Genomic DNA, 20534 nt, shown 5'->3' on the forward strand with positions numbered 1-20534 from the left:
TTTAAAACATCAAATGGCTGTCTAAATGTGTATCAAACAAGAGTTAAATATTAGGCTCATATGTCTCTGCTCCCCCCCCCCAAAAAAAAAACCCAGTCACATTACATCATATATTTCACTTATCTATATAATACAAAACTTAAGAACACAATGATCTTTTTGGTTTCCAGAATTTCTCGTTTAATGACAAACCCCTTTTAACCGAACAAAAATGTACTTTTAGACTGGCGAACATTTAGCAACAAAACAAGCCTATTCGCTGTTACACAATTGTAGGCTTCCGTTACCCAATATTTCGTTTATCCGGCTGTGTGCTGAGTGCTCTGTTTACTCACTGACTTTGTTCCATGGTTTACCTGTTACATGTGTGAGTCAGAAATAGAAGCAGAGGATTGCAGATACACATTCATATCCTGTGTTTCCCTGAACCTGTGGACTGGTAAGTTGCTTTCTGTGCTCCCAGCAAATCTCAGAGATTTATAAAAATTATTCAATTTTGCAAGTTAAGCATTGAAAACATTTTTTATTACTACAAAAATAACTAATTAGATATACTCCAGGACGTTATCAATGAGTTCCTTACATTGTGATGGCCTTAGAATTCGAAATTAAATATCTAGTATTTTAATGCTGTTAGAAATTTAGTTAGTTAGATCTAGATTTGGGGAGGTCTTATTGTCTCTACTTGAGATTCTACAATTGTGATATTTGAATTTTGAATATTATTTTCCCGACTTTCTAGTCTGGATTTTAATCTAGAAATTCAATGATTTTTTTTTTCTGTTATTTTGAGCTTTTGCTAATCTCTTACCGTTCTAAATGCGCTGGAAAGTCATCTAGGTTGTTTTCAATGATGTAAATGTGTTTTTTTGTGTGTTGCTGGCTAAAAGACACATTCATCGCCATAAGTAAACTAATGTTCATTCAATTTGTGTTGTATTTATTGAATCATAAAACCATTTTGTTGTCCACAGTTCGGAGAGAAACCCCTAAGAATGAACTTTTCAATATTTCTTTGCATCGTCTGCTTGTGTCTGGCCTTGTCGCTGTCAGAAGGGAGGAGGCACAGGCGAGAAGGTGAAGGACGTTTTATTCTTTATCCGAGATTTCAATTTAGGATCTTCGATGTTAAAAACTATATTTTTTAAATATGATTATAATAAACATAAATGATATTATGTAGTAGGTTTGTCTACAACTCCAACACCGAATCGTCACGTTCATATTTATCACCGAAATAACGGCGATCTAGACTTTCGGAAAACGCCATTTTTATTTCAGATAAATCGAGATCCAGGGGCCTATCTAGAACGTAGACAGAGTAGACCCTTTCCAGACCCATTTTAGATGCACAAGTTAAGAATGGAAGAGAATATAAATAATTGTTCGTGAATTCTTCTTTCTTTTTAGCGGCCCCCTAAAGGGGAATAAACGCTATTAGTTGGTTGTGGTCTGTCCGTCCGTCCGTCCCGTTTAGATGTCGTAAACTAGAAAAGATATGGAAAATCCGACGTCATGATATTTTAGACCATTCAAAGTTCTGATGCAACAGCTACTTTTTTCTTTTCTGAAAGCGAAAAATTTAATTTTTGAAATCAACTATGCAAGCAGTTTTTTTTTCATAAAATACACCATTTTTACAACTATTCACTATTAATAGTAACAATCACGGGAGGCTATTTAGTAAGGGAGATTACTAGGTACCATATTTTAACACATTTATGCAAACGGTTATATATTTTTTTGTCAAGTAAAATTTATTCTAACAATTGTATTGCTAAGTTAAGTAAGTTCTGTCTTATTAATTACTACATTTACAAAAAAAAAAAAAATGTTTCCTTTTTATTTTAAAGAGAAAAAATCTATATAATATACGTATAAGTGGAACATAATTTAAAACAACAATTATTAAGTTGGTTGCGTGAACTGTAGCGCGTCACTACGGCCGTAGGACATGAGACCAAAGGATTTATGTTTTTTAAACGGAAATTTTGCTTTATTTTATTGAGGCTTTGAATAAGAAATTGACTTTTACAAAACAATTATATAACATCAGTTAAGCCAGGTTCACATCTAACTTCACCTTCACTTTTACCTATCCATTGGTCTGATGGACCGTTTCACGCAAGATCTGTTAACCTTCTTATTCCATTCTTCTCTGTCATTTCCCTTTGATAGAATTTCATTCTGATATTCTTTCTGAAAATATTGAAACCTGCCTTTTTACCTGCCTGGGTGAACCACTTCAGGGGCCGATTTTCGAGCTTGTTTTTCCACACAAACTGTCTTTGTAACCTTGTTTTTTTTTTTATAGCAAGCTTAGAAACTAAAGTGTGAAGATATTAGGTCTACTTAGACGCCTTTTAAAAACCAAAAATATATGAATATATTTTATTGTTGTGTTTTAAAACAGTAGAGCTAAACAGTCTTTGTATGGCTTTATATTGCTTAAATAGTCATTTGAAGTGATCTAGATTCTAGATATATCAAGGGTGGAGAAAAAGAGACCAAAGATTGCTAGTATTCCTCTGTGTATTTCTTCGTAAACCTATATAGTTAGAAGGACTTTCTAACTAAATCTAGATCTACAATTTCTAATCTGTCGCCAGGTATTTGAAGTTGTACGTAGAATGTAGACTAAATCTAGTCGATTTTTACTTCTTGATTTACAGCTATTTGTTTCTAAGCGATTTTGGCGTCTAGTTTTTTTTCTCTCTTCGGAACGGTCTCTACTGGAGTCAAGTTCCTAAGATTAATTAGGCCTTAGGCCTTATATCTACTGATTAGCCCGATCGGGGTTTAAGTAAAGGTCATTTGGTTATCAGCCAAATGTTTAGTGGAGCCACCATTATTTTAAATTTAACAGTATATCATTTTACAACATGTCTTTTCGTATAAAATTTGTCTCAATTTATTTGAGTTAGTTGAATATATAATGTCGGATAATTGGCTGAAGACTTATGGTGTCAGTTTGCTTACATTTTTCAGTTAGGTCTACACCTTGGCTTTTAGTAAAGCAGGACTTGCTTTGGCTTAAAAATAATAATAATAATAATAATTTATAATAATAATAATAATATACCCCATTGTTATATCAACCGAGGGGATAATAACAGCTGACCTCACAGACACCTTCAAGGCACTTAACATTCCTAGGAACATCTTCGTTGCCTGTCAGAGGGCGGTACTGCTGCAGACCTGCCACATCACCAGTAAATTCCTCATTGGAAGCTGTTAAAGGGACTACGATGAATTTTGTTTCTCTTTAGCGAAACTCGACCCTGGCAGCGCCAGAGAATGACTACTCGTTCATTTCTAACATAATAATAATAATAATAACTAGTTTCCTTCCTACGCAAATACGACTCCGATGCGACCCCTCTGAACCTACAAAATGTTGATGTTTATGTCGGTTTGGACGGCGTAGGGCATGAGATTCGCCAATGGGAAGAAAAAACACTCCACGGAAAATTCTCGGGTTTGTTAGATGGTGACAACATTGACAAGGCTGTTTCCTTAGCATGGCTCAAAGCAGGACATCTCTACCCTGAAACTGAAGGCTTTGTTACAGCAACACAGGACAGAGTAATTAGGACAAAAAATTACGAGAAACATATCCTAAAACTCAATATTGTTGACAAATGGCGAAAATGTGGAAATGTGGGTGAGTCAATTGAACACATAATGGCAGGATGTTCAGCCCTATCGGAATCTGCCTACCTAGGTCGCCATAACCAAGTTGCAAAGCTAATACACCAACACTTGGCTTTGACGTACAATTTGATCGGTAAGGATACTGCTCCTTATTATAAATACTCGCCACAAGAGGTTCTCGAGTCTACTGAACATCTGCTATACTGGGATAGGCCTATTCTGACCGTCAAAACGGTAGATTTCAATCGCCCTGATCTTCTGTTAATTGATAAAAAAAAGAAAAAAAACGCCACCATTATAGACATCGCTGTACCACTGTCTCATAGTTTAAGAAAAACTGAGATAGAAAAATTAAGAAAATATGGGAACCTAGGCTTGGAGATTAAGCGTCTATAGAAATTATCCAAAATAGCAATATACCCCATTGTTATATCAACCGAGGGGATAATAACAACTGACTTCACAGACACCTTCAAGGCCCTTAACATTCATAGGAACATCCTCGTTGCCTGTCAGAGGGCGGTACTGCTGCAGACCTGCCACATCACCACAAAATTCCTCAGTTAAACTTATAAAGGGACTACGATGAATTTTGTTTCCCTTTAACGAAACTCGACCCTGGAAGCGCCAGAGAATGAATACTCGTTCTATTCAAACATAATAATAATAATAATATGACATTTCGAAATCGTGTTTTCCATAGAGTACTTGCCAATTTCATTTGGGGTATTTTTTTAGTCCTACCGTAGGCCTTTACGAAGGAGCTGAATGGTCAGTACAACTTACTAATTAAGCTCATGTAAACGAATCAACCTCCCACAGCGGAGATTTGACAATTTTTTTCATAAAACTTTTCAAGAGGAACATTTTTTGCGTTTGATCTGCTGTGTTTTAGACGGAGAAGTACAGATAACAATGTAGGCCTAGTGTCAGCTAGTGTACGCAAGTAACTTCAAGTCCACTTGTTACACACACTCACACACACATACACGCACACACACACACACACACACACACCCACCCCCGAGAGGCTATATATCTAGATCTAAAACTATAAGACCCATTGAAAATAAGGCTGAAAAAAAAGTGAATATTGACGATAAGGTCTACTATTAGAAATAAAGGTACTCGATCATTCTTATCTATCTCTCTCTCTCTCTCTCTCTCTGTGAAGTAAACGGACTGTTGAAAGGAGACCTGAAAGGACCCCCCACCCCATTTTCCCTTTCCCTTTAGTTCCATATATCTCTGTAGCATTTTATGTCTCGGAAAAAGTTTACTCCCATTGCAACTTATTGCATGACTAAAGAGGCCAATCCTTGATACACAGCTGCGGTCACTGGTTGGGCATCTGTAATCACGAGGGGCAGTTGCACTTTCACCCTTCCTTCTACTACTGTTATGTATGGCATCTGTAATCCGGACCCTTCCTTGGGCTAGGTAAAAATTCCTTCTATATTACATTAAACAGACGCACCTTCAAGCCCCACATCAACGCCAATAGTTGTCTAGAAGCCCCTAAACTTACAGATTGCTTAACGCATATTTTTACATGAGAAGAAAATGACCTTTCGTTTTCGCTGTAGCCTTTGTTAAAAGTGTTCTTCCATGTCGACTGGATTACAATGATTATAGCAATAGAGAATCCCAGGGCTTAGATTTGTATGCAGTTGAAAAATAGGAGATTTATGTCAAAGTAAACTAAGATTCGTTAATCTTTGTATGTTCTTCTCAAAAGTAAGCATTGATAAGAAAATATTTTGTTAGCTTTGTTGAAAATATGAGATGACTGGTGTTCAATTAAGACAGGTATTTTAGTGTTTAGAGCAGGCATGTCAAACACGGCGTTCCGGCCACCGTAAAACTTATCAAAATAATGTTGAACTATTACGCTGGAAAATAAGAGATGACAAGCTACTTGAATTGAAAAATAGTATTTCTTAAACTGACACTGAACAACGAGAGTGAGTTTGCAGCGAAAGCAAGCTACATTGTGTCAAACTTAATTGCAAGCCATATCAAATCATTTAGTGAATGTGATTTTATGAATGAGTGTGTCGTTAAAGCCGAAGGAAGTAATTTGTCCAGAAAACGTAAAAGCATTCAAAGTCAACGGATGTAACGAGTGTAGCACAGTTGGCACATAAGGACCTGCGACTGGAATTTTGAGAGACATGAGGAGCTACTTGAGTTCTGTTCTATGCATAACACCACAACAAGCGATGATTTTGTTTTGAGAAATAACAGGAGGTGATATTGCAGTACAATTTACCTTTGGTAAAGCTAGCTAGTCTAACAAGGGATGGCGCACCAAACATGAAATGAAATGATTTTCATGCAAAGTTACCTCCAAAAATAGAGAAACTGATGCTAATTTTAAATTGGCTCATTTTCAGTGCACCATTCACCAAGAAACATTCTGCGCAAAGAAATTACAGTTCCAACAAGTGCTAAGACCAGTATCAGTCTCTCTCAATAGTATTCATGCCCGTGGATTAAATCATCGCCAATTTTTAATGTTTCTGGATGACATTGGACACGAATTTGATTGTGTTCCCTACTATACAGAAGTCCGCTAGCTCTCATGTCATAAAGTGTTGAAGAGATTTTTGTACTGCTTGAGGAAATTGTATTGTTTCTGAACATGAAAGGTGAACCTGTTGAACATTTCCAAACTGACGAATGGGTTCAGGATTTAGCCTTTGCAGTTGATCTTTCTGGTCACCTTCAAGACTTGAATTTGAAACTTCAAAGTAAAGACAAAATTGTCACAACTGCGTGTGATCATGTGAAAAGCTTGCAAGCAAAATTACGGATGTGGATAAACCAAATATGAAGAGAAAATCTTGTTCACCTATCAAGGTGTCAGGAACTAAAAAGATTAAATTTGGCTACAACATTTGGTAAATATCCCCTACACCTGGAATCATTAGTAGATGTTTTCAATGACGTTTTCGTGACTTCGTTTGATACTAGCAAGAATTTTTGTTGTTTGTATCTCCATTCTCATTTGCTTCTGAAAATGATGCTGGTAATGTGCAACTAGAGCTGATAGTATTGCAGTCAGATTCTGTGTTGAAATCGAAGTATATTTGGCTGTGCCAAAATTTTACAGTTATTTACCTGAACGGTACTTTGAATTGTGGAAATTTGCAGCTAGAATTCTTGATTTGTTTGCAAGCACTGATCTCTGTAATGAAAGTTACAAAAACACCTCATCGTTCGAGGTTATCTGATCAAAATGTGTCATCAGTGTCAATGGCAAACAAACTTCAACATGACATTAATAAACTTGTATCCCAGAAAAGATTTCAAGCATCAGTGAAAAAGAAAATTATGCGTAATCATAGGAATTTTTATCTACTACATAGTACTACACATTTAGCTAAGGGACAGGTATGCCATTAATTATTTTATTTCATTGTATTGTTTCTAATTTACATAAAACTAGTAGGCTGTTTTGCAACTGGTTTTTTGCTGCGGCCCCTCAGGTCATAGTAAGTTTTTATGTGGCCCATACCCCTTAACGAGTTTGACATGCCTGGTTTAGAGTAACAGGGGAGAACACTTTTTCATACTTTATTGAGTATGTTTGTTTCCTTTCAACCTGCCCACGTTGATTGGTGTTACCTAAAAAGGGTTTGAGGTTGGCTTTTCTAGAGTCGTTTGTATTATTTTGTATTATTCTTATTATTAGGCCTACTATTACTGTCACCATTACTATTATAAAAACTGTTATTAATATAGAATTATCATTCTCTGGCACGGCCAGGGTGGAGTTTCTTAAAACTCAATACAATGGACACAGGCTAGAAATAACTCAGTACACTCATTAAGAAGTATGAACTGAATATTTTGTCTCCCTTGAAATCCATTTTCTAAGCAAATACTAGCAAGAAAATAAAAACAGTTTCTCCTATTGCAAGGACGTAGTCACACACTTGGAACGCTTTCATATTAAAATTATAGGGATTTGAGTTGTCGTTATTAGCAGTCTTTCTAATTGCCAAACTGACAGACCAACAATATGTCAAAGTTTTAGCGTACGGTACTAATCAGTGAAATACATTTAAAACAAACAAACAAACCTACAAACCAAGAATTACTTTTAACAATGATATCCTCAGCCTCCTTGAACTTCAAATCAACTCCCAAACTGGTGGTGGAGGGTGTCACGCAGGAGCTCAAATTGGAATGTAACACCCCGTCAAGTCTCACTGACGTCTTCATTCCCATCGTGATCCGCATCGAGAAGACAGACGTCAACGCCTCCAGCACCGACTCCATCGCCACGCAGATACTCAGCAGAGATCTGGTAGCCGTCGAAGACAGCAGGTATTCAACAGTATAAGGTTATGGTCACTTCGCAAAAGCATGAATGAGCTTAAAAAAAAAATCAAAATTAAAAAAAATATATATATACGTAAAAAACCATGGCAATATATATTAATTTTCTTCTTTTTGGGGATTTTTAAGAGCATAAATTTCCTTTTTAACTTTCCATTTTTAAGAATTTTGATTTTCATTATTTAAGCAAATAAAAACAGCATAGATACACGTGCAAACAGTAACTTTATATCTTTATAAGGAGGCCTTAAGTCGATTTTTTAATCGCTAAGTGTGTAGGCCCTAAAAGGATGAAGCCTACTAGTTGCACTGTCTACGGATGTAGGCTATTACATTCATTATTTCGGAAAATGTGTTAAGATTAAATTAGCATTACATTGTAGACTATTTATTTTTTCATCTCGACGTTCAGAGGGTCCCTTTTAGAAGAGAGTATCATAAAACCTTAAATAATTTAATACGTTCTATAATGGCATTGATGAGACCCTTTAGGTGGCCCTTCCGGCCCGTTTGGGTTGCGGCCCACCAGGCATTAGCCCAAATGCCCATATAGTCAGTCCGCCCCAGTTGTAAAGATTTTAAGTCTCTGATTAACATGCATGGCTAGATTGACCCAGGGATACGCTTGCTACGTAATTATATCTTAGTCTTTAATTTATAAAATAAGAAGCTCTAGATGCAAATCTCTATGATTAAACTTCTTATTTTTTTAAGGGATCTAAAACTGTCACTAGACTAAATTATTCATCCCACCTCATTGTTTTATTGTTTTATTGGCCGCCCCCCCCCCCAAATTTCCTCACAATTACCCGTATAACTTTCAGTACCAAGGTTGTACTATCGAATTTTACGAACCGTCCTTATTTGGAATGTAATCTTATTCGATGTTAAAACTCATTAGTGTGGACAGTTTATGCTTCAGTAATGTATGCATCCGTCTGCTAATCCAGTGTTTTGTTTCCAGGATACGTGCAGAAGGGAAGTTACAGAGCAAGTCTGAGGAAGTCTCCAGTCTCGTTATTCAAATTGAAAAGGTCATACAATAGTCTAATTCAAACAATGTAAGCAGTGGCGTAGCTAGGGTGGGGGAGGATTGGGGAGAATTTGAAAATGTCCCCGGCCCCTATTTGAGGGGGCCCCCAAATGAGTATTTTTGAATATTAAATATTACGCAAAATGCAGGGGCCCTTTAGAGGTCAAGCCCCCAAATGATGTCAAATTCCTAGCTACGCCCCTGAATGTAAGACTTCATGAACACTAGAGCATTACAGTTTCTGATTTGTTCAATTTAATTTTTTTTAGTTCGACGAACAAGGTGGATTTGAAAAGTTATTTTAATATACTTTTTTTTTAATAAATAATTCCTCTCTATTCAGCCTGCAAATTCATGGACTCAAAAATCCTGAGTGGGTGGATGGACGCAGTCCTTGAAAACGGCTCTAAAGATTTTTCTATAAATTTGACAGTTGATGTATATCTTTGGGAAAAGAATTATTTGCTGTTTGGCCATTATTGGAAAACTCTAGTTTGACGGTTATAATTTTTTTCAAAGTATTCAAAAAAATTAATTTGGCTAGAGGACTAGAAAATATTTTATCTTGAAGAGACTACCGGTATTTCTCATGTAAGCTCTAGTCATTCAAGAGTTTAATAAAGAAATAGACATCTAGAAACATTTTAAGCACCGTCTTCAAAGTCTATATCTATAAGTCTATCATAAGAATTTTATATACTCTGACTCTGAGTGGATTTATACGTTTGCTTAACCAATATTGTTTTGTTTGGGGAAGGGGAATAGGGGCGGGGTAGAAAAGGTTCAATTTTTGTTCAGATCTATCATTCACTAGTTATTATGAGCCAAACATCTGCTCATACGAAACAGTTGTCAGCTTAATAAAGAAAAATTGTCTTTTTATTTTAGTATTTATTTTTAATATTTGGCTTGTTTAAATGTCTCAAATCTGTCTTAAATCTGTTTTAATGCAGGGGTAACTGATAAAACACTCTATGTGCTGGGGATATGTCTCAGCACACTATTAATTCATTTTTTTAAGGAAACCATAAAAAAAAAAGATTCCTTTTGATTGAATCACATCGATGGATTAGAATTAGATAAATTTGCTTCTAATAAATAAACATGCATGGCTAGGACAAATAATCTTCAATTCTGAAGGAACATCCGAAACACTTTAAACAAGCATTATGAAATACAAAATTAAGTGCTTGATTTTGTATTATTTAGTAATAGCATAGTGGTAATAATATTGGTATAGGTGTTAAAGTAATACTCTATTTTTTGTGTGTGTTTTTCAAACAGCCCCAGGTCAATGACTCTGGTAAATACACCTGCACGTTTGATTACCTGGACTTTAAATTCCAGACACGAACTCTGACCAAAAGTGCAAATGTCACTGTCGTTGGTAAGTTGCCGGCTGTGTCAGCTCATGTCTGGTAGGTCACGAGATGCGCTCAAGCATGTCATGGTATCCCATTTTTTATATTGGGGAGGGGGAGTACGATTTGTTTTAATCGTTAGGTGGTATGGTGGAACTAATTATGCATGTTGTTGTTGTTTTGTATCTGTAGGTCATCTATGAGAATTGGTTAATCATTAATTATGGTAAAGTTGTATTGGTACCTCATATTTTGTTATGAGAGGGGGGGGCACTTTAATATTTTTTAATAAGAGGGCGACAACGTATAATTTTAATAAGAGGGCGACTGTCGTTTAAATTGTCGTTATAAATACGTATTTAAATATTGATCAAGTAAAAATAACACCAATGTTTAAAATGACGTCATCGAAGTTTGAGTTTCTAGCCGTTCTGGAGAAAGACGTCTGCAACAAGGTCAAAACTTTTTTTTTGTAGGAACCATTGTAAATCTTTCCGTTAAATTAAGCGATTGGTCGGATTTCTTTGATACATAATACCATCGCTCTCTTCACGTTCAGAGACCAAAGCAAGCTCACGTCGAAATGTGTTCTTTTATGTTTCTTAGCCTCGATCTGTATCACCAAACTAGAATCTCTAACTAGATTTAGTATTCTACATTTTTGTGCTTTGGTCAAAACGTTATTCATATTTGTTTTTTTTCCCCAGAAATTGCTCCAGTCAGCTTATTACCTGTACCAGATGAACAGTGTGACTGTAAAGATATTTGGGTAGAAATCAACAAAATAAAAGGTGATTTACTTTGTATATTTCTTACGGTGTTAGGTTAAAAAAAACAATTTTAATTATTTTATATCTTTTTAGCTAATAAATACAGACGTGGCTTTAAAAAAAAAGAAGATAATTACGTCCTACGTATCTATATGTTTATTTGTCCATGTGTTTATTTGTCGTGAATGTTTATCTAGACTTAATCTTTACTAGGGCTTTGTTTTTCCTGGCTGATTCAGGCATCCTGTTCCATGCTTTAGGCAATAGGGAAAAACAGAGCATTAAAAAGGCATTTTCGTGGAGTTTAAAGATTAAGGAAGTGTACAGAATATTTCGTAGTTACACAGACCCAGTTGTAACCTATTTGTTATGTTAAAATCTAAAATTGCAGTAATAAACCAGACTTAAAACGGGATTTTAAAAACTCGCCATCAAGCAAAATCAAATGCAGTTCCAGCAGCCCGTCTGCAATTTTCTTGTTTTTGTTTACTGTTCAGGACAAACTTTGACGTCCGTGTAGTGCAGTTGGAGGGATAAAGTCTTTTGACCAAACACATCACTGTGAAACTAGGAATGCATTGATTCGAACAAATAAATAGATCCCTAAATTCAATTATAGCCTCTTACTTTTGCATTTATTTTTTTTTGAGAAACGGTAAAACAAGTCGCCATATAAATCAGACTTATGTAGTGCCTATTTATGAAATTTTATTAAATCTAACTGTGAAGTCTTAGATTGAAGTGCCTTTTGAAAATAAGTTTTGTTTGATTGGTTTTCCATTGAATGAAAGGCAATACTCACTTTCAGTCTTTTCATTCTCTTATTCTTAAGCTAGCATTCTCTCTCTCTCTCTCTCTTTCTCTATCTCTCTCTCTCTCTCTCTATCTCACTTTCTCTATCTCTCTCTTTTCATTCACTTAAAAAAAAAATTATATTGATCTCTTGGTCTTGAATCCAGAGGACCTAGTTAATTCCTAGTCTTCAATCAAATAGGATGATTTGTCTGCTGATCTTCGTTTTTATTTCATTATAAATCGATAATCGAACATGCAATGTTCCAGTTTTGTTTTTAAAGCATATTTCATGTTAAATAAAAATGTAAATATATTAAAGGGAGCTGCCTCCGTGAAATGTGAATTTAAATTTCTGTATTAAAGATTGTTTCTACATTAATCACCAGTATTTTTTTCTCTGACTATCAGAGTCTAATTCCAAGGACATAGAGCTGTTGAAACTAAATATTCAGGCCTTAGGTAAGTCATTTATGTGTACGTGACATTTACATCCATGTACGTGACATTTACATCCATGTACGTGACATTTACATCCATGTATGTTATACTTACATTCCTATATGTGATAATTACATTTGTGTGAGTAATATTTATATTAAAATGTGTGACTTTAATATTCAAGTATGTGACATTTAATCAGATATTTAAGTTATTTTCTGAAGAATTAGTTGCAGAGAGAGTTAAATATTAGACCTTGTCTGTAAGGTCTTGAGTTAGGAACTTTAAAACATCAAATCTCTAAAATATGTTGAAGCTCAAAAAATATCACTGAGCTATTTTTTGTTAACTAAACCGTCGTCTGACTGCCTGTAGTTAGGTCTTTTTTTTTTTAAATTTTCTTTGAGATTTTCGCAAGAGTTCTTCAGTCTGCTTCTAAGAGTTCTGAAAACAGAAAACAATTCAATTATTGAAGATCAACGAACAGTGATTGCCTTGACTTCCGGTTTTACATCTTATGTGATGAATTATACATTTAGCATTGTTTCCATGCGTACTTTTTAAAACACATGTCTCAGACACATATTAAGCAAACTGTAGATTTTGGTCAGGTAGATTTGAGAAGTGTTTCGCTAAAGTCTCATTTGAAGGCGCAGGGGGAACTCAGGTGGAACTCAAGCTTTTTAATGATCTGCTAGTTAATGTTTATGCTGCCCACATGAACAAGCTATTAAAGTAAAACACAAATCTCCTATATCATATTTATTTAACGCTTTTATATCGATTTCTTAAGGTAATGTTGAAATCAAAGTAATCGAGATATGATTGGGTGTTATTTTTTCTAGTGAGCTGTAAAAAATAAAACAGCAGCTGTCAACCTTTTTTTTTTCATGAAAAAAATCTACGTCTACAACTATGGTGCTATATAAATTACAGGCACCGTCGTTATATATTCTGATTGCCAGATGACAACGATGTCTTGATGTTACGCTGAGATTGTGTTAATTTTGCATATATTATCCAACCAGTTTGCATAACGCTGAAATGACATCATTGCTTTTTATACTTTGTCGTCTGCTTTTTACAAAGATTATATCAACTCACTCTGTCTGTCAATGTGTCTGTTTGTCTTTCTGTCTGGCCAAAAGTTTGTACACGTTATTTCTCCGACACCCAATCTCGGATCAAGCTGTCTTTTACCTGACAACACAAGAATCAATAAAAATAAATATTAACCAATTAATTAATTAACTATCGGTAATAAATTACATTGTTTGGTATCTCAAACAAGGGAAAGAAACAGTATTTGACTGAAGTGGGAGTATAAGCTGAATTAGTCCCCTTTCCAAGGGAAAAAATAGTAATTGACTGAAGTCTTGGTATAAGCTGAATTAGTCTCCTTTATAAGATTGTCGTTTGAGGCGCTGAGGCTTATTACAAATCTAATGACATGACTGATCCAAACTAATTGATACACTTATTATAAGCTTTGTTGTTGTTTTTTTTCTTTAGTTGTTCTCTTGTATTCTTTAGTGGGATACAATAGTTTATTTATTTCCTTCAGAAAAAAGTTCTCAGGTTGGTGGCGCTGTCATTGCAAGCCCCCAGGAGGTTTCCGATGGTAAGTCATTATGTCATAAATTGTAATGTATCAGAAGTTCCAAACTAGGATTACCAGACACCTACATGCTCAAAGGAGTAATAGGAGGAGAAACGCTTAGATAGGAGAACAATTTATAAAACAAGGAATAATTTGTATTTTTATAAAACATGCCAGTAAATCAAAGGCTTTAAGTTCTGAGTAACAAGTTTCTTTTGGAAAGTCTAGAATCTGCAAACACCTGTTCAAGAAGGCGATTTAGGTATCTTTTTTTTTTTTAGGTACGAGCTTTATGTTTAAACAGCAGATATGAAGTATTGTTGAATTATAGGCCATTGCAGTAAGCTATAGGTGGACATTTTCACAATTTAGGCCAATAAGCCTGGCGGACAAGAGGACAAGACCCCAAAAAGGAGGACATATTTTCTTTCTTTTTGCCGGACGTTTGATAACCCTAGTTCTGACACAGCGTTAGAGCCTACATCCTCAGCTAGGCGAGAGCTTAAAACTACAGGCAATAGTGACACTGAAATACTTGTAGTGTCTGTGTACCCCGAATGTTCCAATTCTCTTGTAGTCAACTTTCTTGTTGAGCTTTTTTTTTTTTTTAATTAGCGATATCCAAAAATAAATTTAGAGCCGTGCGCAAATGTAACCGTACTCAGTGGGTTTTTGGAATGTTTATAAATGAAATAAATTCTATATCTGGGTTGTGTGGCTTATAGGCATTTCGGAAACGTTCGTCTACATAGAACCAAAACGCACTGAGCATGCTATATTAGAAGTAGAAATCATCAAGCTTTGGGAGATGGGTGAACAGAGAAATATAGAGGTGCAGATCTTAGAGGGGAAGTGGAGATGGATTGGTCACACGCTTAGAAAAGATGCCAACAACAGAGCTAGACAACCCTTAGACTGGCTTTAGAGTGAAATCCCCGAGGCACAAGACAAAGAAGACCAAGAATAACGTAGCGACGCAGTATACAAGATGAAGCCGAGAGGACAGGAATGAGCTGGGAAGCCATTAACGAAACTAGCAAGAGACTGTGAAGAGTGGCGTGTTTTTACTGAGACCCTATGTTCCACGAGGAACGCAAAGGAAAGATGATAATGATGATGCTATATTAGCATGGAAAGACGAGCAATACAAATAAGCATAATAATAATTATAATTCTACTGAAATATGTGATCACTAGTGTAAGAATTTTTTAACTGATTTTAATCACGTTATATTAACAAAAAAATGGTTTAGAAAGATGGCAGTCATCCCTTAGTTAAATATAGAATTATAGACATAGCCAATTTTTCTTTTAAATTGCCTTATATTTTATTAAATGATTAAAACCTTTACATTAGTCTTACACTGTGTATAATTAGGTGAAAATTATTTTTTTTTTTACGATGGTAGATGGAAAAGTAACGATTTTGATTTGAAAACGGTTTTATTTCTTTATTATTTTTTTTTCTTTTGCTACGTTGTATAACCCTGCCTGAGACGCATAATGGGCATCTCTTGGAGGGACCATGTCTCCAATCAGGAAGTTTTGAGATTGGCCAATATGAACAGCATGTATGCTCTCCTGACACAAAGAAGATTACGCTGGCTCGGACATGTCACCCGCATGCCAGATGGTAGAATCCCGAAAGATATCTTATATGCTGAGCTTGTGGAAGGAGTCAGACCCAAGGGCCGCCCAAGACTAACATATAGAGATGTCTGCAAGCGAGACATGAGAGCCTCAGGCATCAGTGAAAGTATGTGGGAAAACATAGCCAAAGACCGGAGTGCATGGAGACAGACTGTGCGTGCTGGGACAACCCTTGCTGAGAACAAAAGAATTGAAGCGGCTTTAATCAAGAGGGAAAAAAAGAAAGCTGCCCTGTCTGCTAGCCCTAAATCAGAGGCATACACATGTACGAATTGTGGCAAAGTCTGCCGTTCTAGAATTGGCTTGATTAGCCACACCAGATTCTGCCCCGTCTCAAGATTAAGCCAAAACCAGTGACTCACTTGGGCGCATCCATTGCCTTTCGAGACAAAAGGAGCCATATATATAACCCTGCACAGGGCCGGATTTAAATAAGATGAGACCCCTACTTTTTTAGGAAAGTTTTTTTTTTAATTCACTTATTATAGTAATTAATTATATCTAAATGTATGCGATATCCTATAAACAAGAAAAAGTAATAGAGTACTGGTACTTATAAATTGAATATTTTTCTCTTCTTAGAAAAGTGCAACACGCATATTTTAGTTTAAAAATTCTTTTTGTATTAGGCCGGGTAAGGCACTGGGTCGACGCACTGCAGTAAGCCTCGAAATGCGTTTATATATCAAGAGCGTGCTTCAAGTGTAAAACAATAGTGTTGCCAACTGTAAGTTTTAAAGAACTGTCGGTAAACATTCTTCCCCTTCTTCCCCTGTCTACACTTTACTGTCAAGTGATTTCTTGCACTCCTCAGATTCATGCAAGGCGGCTTTCTCAGCGAGATTCGCACGAAGGGACGGCAACCCCATCGTTTCTGAATCTGTCATTGTCTTCGATGCGGTCACCACTAACAAGGGGGAAGCCTATGATGTCAAAAGTGGAGAATTCACAGCTCCCTGCTCTGGTCAAGTAAGTAGTAACTATTGAGGTCTTAGGTTTTACATACATTTATTGTGGTCAAAGGGAGGTAACGAGCTTAAAGTTTTTTTTGTCTAGGAGAGGTAACATTATTTAGAAAGGAAATGTTTTGTGGTCTAAGGGAGATAATATTTATTTTTAAAAAAGGAATGTGGTCTAAGTGAGGTAACATACTTGTTTTTAAGTATTGTAGTCTAAGGGAGATAACGTAATTATTTCTAATTGGTTAAGAGAGATAACAGCTTAAAACACAAGTTTGTTGATTTAGGGAGGTGACATACTTAGAAAAGGATTATAGACTTTGGTAGGTAACATACGTGTGTTAAGAAAGTTATGTATTCCAGGGGAGGTAACACTGTTTTATCTTTATAGCGTTATGGTCTAAGGGAGGTAATTAATCTGTATACATATTTTATTGATGTAAAGAGAGGTAGCACTGTTATTCAGTTTTGACATTTAATAAAAGAAGAAACAAACTTAGAAAGGAAAGTATTGTCTAGAGGAGGTAACATACTTTTTTATTAAAAGCAACACACAAAAAGTATTTTGGTCTATGGCAGAGAGCCCTTGGTTGCATATGCTGACATTTTATACATACTCTCTTACATTTTTGTGTTATCCTTTTAGTGTAAAATAATGAGTACAATAATGAGTAATATAATTTTAATTTATTCACACTATAAGTATTTCTTCACTGTGACCCTTCGTACACACCAAGACTTGGACAGTGGCTATGTGGATGGTGTACTGCAAGTGGATGGTCAGGAATTGGTGAGTGCTCTATCTTGAATCTCTACCACAGAGTGTGGAGCTGGTGATATGTAGCTTTCACATGGTAGCTATTCAAGATGTAAACATTTTGATTATAACACGTCATCGTTAAAGTTTAGTCTTTTCGAGTAGAATTTACACAGCACCTTATATCTTACATAATACAGACGTTACTTCAAAAAAAGAAGATGATTACGTCCTACGCGTCATGCATTTAATCATGCATATTAACCAATGACTTAAATTCTGCCAAGTCACTGGTTTTCCTGGCTAGCTCAGGCAACCCATTCCATGCCCTAATAGCACTAGGGAAGAAGGAGTATTTGTACAAATTTGTCCTAGCATATGGTACGAGGAATATGCCTTTATACGTGGTATACATATACATACTGGGCCGGTCTTATGAACTGCGGAGCCCAATCAAATGGATGCTTGCAAAGCCCCTTCTTCTACTTGACCCAGAGATACTTGATAAGTTTAACGCATATATCTTAGTGCAGTGTTTCCCAAACTTTTTCTTTAATGAAAAACTTCACACAGTCTGAGTATTTATTGGAACACTTTGTTTATTTTTTAAGAGAGATTAATTCACGGGTGGCCTACTTGTTAATTATTCCAGTAGTTTGTGGTAAACCTATTCAGGCCTCGTGAAAGTTATACACAGTATGGGAAACACTATCTTAGTGTTATCCTAGTGATATAACCAATTGCCTTATATTGTTCTGCTTCTCTGTGTCTGCCTAAGTGTATACACATCTCATCGTCTTGAATATATTTTATGCTTTCTACTCCTGCACACAGGCCAGAACGTCTGTCCACTTGGATGCACCGATTGAGAACATGGAAACTTCCACCAACGGTCTGGTGGTGAAACTTGAGAAAGGTCAAAAGATCAGTGTGGTGACAAAGACTACTAGCTCTGGTTCATTCATTGGAGAATCCTATTCCATCTTTTCTGGGTTTTTCTTGTTCCCATGAGAAACTGATAGCATAGCTAAAATCTCCACCACTCTACATAGATTTAAGTCTCCCTTTAACCTAATCTAATTAAATTGAAAAGTAGTTCCTTGAATTAGATATTATCTTATCTTTTGATGACATGTTTATGATTTATAAAGTATCATAATAATAATAGAACAATAGAAAATTGATTATTTAATAAGGTTAACAATAATAATGCTTTAAAAATAATTTTTAAAATAAAAACAATATCTTAAAGTATTTTGTTCTAGTCCTGGTTTAAAAAATACAAAGAACAATAATCATGATATTAATATAAGTATCTAATTATTATTATTAATATTATGCCTTTATGATATGCCCTCTCCATTTTTTAATATATTTTTTGCCGATAACCCCCCTTTTAACTATTTCTACAGGCTTTATTTGATAATACATTTACATTAATCAAAAATCATTTGATTTGTTCCAATACCCTTGATATTTTTTAATGTTTGAAATACTCAATTTGATTTTCTATAGTTTTTACTTTTATGTCCGTTTTAACTCTATGCATTGTACGTGACTTGTTAAATACAAAATATTAAACAAGCATCAATGGTAAGCCTTTGTGTGATTTGTTTCTAATGGACCTTATTTACCAATAGTAAACAAAACAACATTTAGCCACGTGATTCTCTATCTCTTCTATACAAATTACGTAATACACACAGGCTATCACGTGACAGTTTTTTTTCGTTGTTTTGTCAATATTATCACGTGGCTAAATGTTGTTTGTTTACGATTGGTGAATGATGTCCATTACAAATATTATTATTTTTAGAAAAGAACTAATATTCATTCTCTGGAACTGCCTGGGTTGAAATTCATTAGAGTGAATCATAATTAATTGTAGTCACTTTCTAAATTATTTTTTTATCAAACAAGATCTAGTGAACACATAAACTTACGTTATAAAACTTTCAAAGAACTTAATGTTATAAAGATGAGTCGTAAAATATGTCATAAAAAATGACCCATGAATGTCCTATTTTTGTTTTCTAAAACACGTTATATCAACGCCCTAAAATACGTGTATCAGGATGAACAGATGAAGACATTAAACGTCGTATAAATCTAGCGCGTCAGACATTTACACACCTAAAACCAACCTGGAAATCTCCTCACATCTCTAACAAGATTATAAACAAGAATCATTAACTCTAATGTCAAAGCTGTCCTACTGTATGGTTCTGAAACATGGAGAGCAACTGAAGCCACAACAACAAAAACAAAAGCTCAGACCTTCATCAACAGATGTCTGAGAAATATCTTAAAAATAGACTGATACGACAAAATAGAAAACACCAAACTGTGGGAGATGAGTGGAATGAATGAATGATCACACCCTTAGAAAAGATACCAACAACAGAGCTAGACATGCCTTATAGTGGAGCCCCCAGGGCACAAGACGTAGATTAAGCCCAATAAGACAGGAAAGAACCGGGAAGCCATTAAAAAACTAGCAAGAGACAGTGGAGAGTGGCGTGTTTTTACTGAGGCTAAAATGTAAAAGCACTGGTGAACTATTAAAGAAAAACTCTTTGCTGATCTTATAATCTCAAAGTGATATTATGGGTTGAAATAAAAATAACATATCTATAATGTCACTATCTGTCGATAATAAGAATCCTCCTCCCCCATTATCCACTCCCCCCCCATGCGGTGTTTGGATTGACGGGAAGTGTTGCTTAGTAAACTTTATGTTTTCGAATTTCCCTCCCCCCCTCCCCCCCCCCCTTCCCAAAAATAAAATTAAAAAAAAATTCATTGATATATCCGGACAAAATGCCGGGTGTAATCTTTAAGCACAAGCCAGTAAGAAAGTGAAATTATAGAGTAATTCTTTCCAGTCAGAACTTCAGAATTTCTTTAAAGACAATGAACGAAATAAAATAAATTTTAAAACAATGTAACTATGAGATGTATTAAAAGTTCCAATAAGAACCGACAAACTCAAGGGAAGATCACGAAAATGGTGGATTTATGATATAGAGTCGAGACAGAGGAACGTTTACAATAACCTGGGTCGTGCTAACGTTGAGCTCTGGCGAGATCTGTATGGAAAAAATATGTTGAAACTCGCCATGTCCCCACCCCACCCGCTCCTGTTATGAATTTCTCCCCGAAACAGTAGG

At 35.4% G+C, this 20534-nt stretch overlaps 1 protein-coding gene across 1 annotated transcript; it reads left to right on the top strand.

Annotated features, from left to right (window-relative positions):
* The first annotated feature begins 264 nt into the window (after positions 1–264).
* On the top strand, positions 265–18961 carry LOC106069827 (uncharacterized). The gene is made up of 11 exons (XM_013229567.2): positions 265–439; positions 975–1077; positions 7782–7989; positions 8966–9035; positions 10319–10421; positions 11103–11186; positions 12369–12419; positions 13963–14019; positions 16463–16617; positions 17311–17397; positions 18199–18961. Exons 2-11 carry the CDS (start codon positions 996–998, stop codon positions 18373–18375), a joined length of 1074 nt encoding a protein of 357 aa, XP_013085021.2. The 5' UTR covers positions 265–439; positions 975–995; the 3' UTR covers positions 18376–18961.
* Positions 18962–20534: the final 1573 nt, after the last annotated feature.

This window comes from Biomphalaria glabrata, chromosome 18 (genome assembly GCF_947242115.1).
Source record: "Biomphalaria glabrata chromosome 18, xgBioGlab47.1, whole genome shotgun sequence".
Lineage (NCBI taxonomy): Eukaryota > Metazoa > Mollusca > Gastropoda > Planorbidae > Biomphalaria > Biomphalaria glabrata.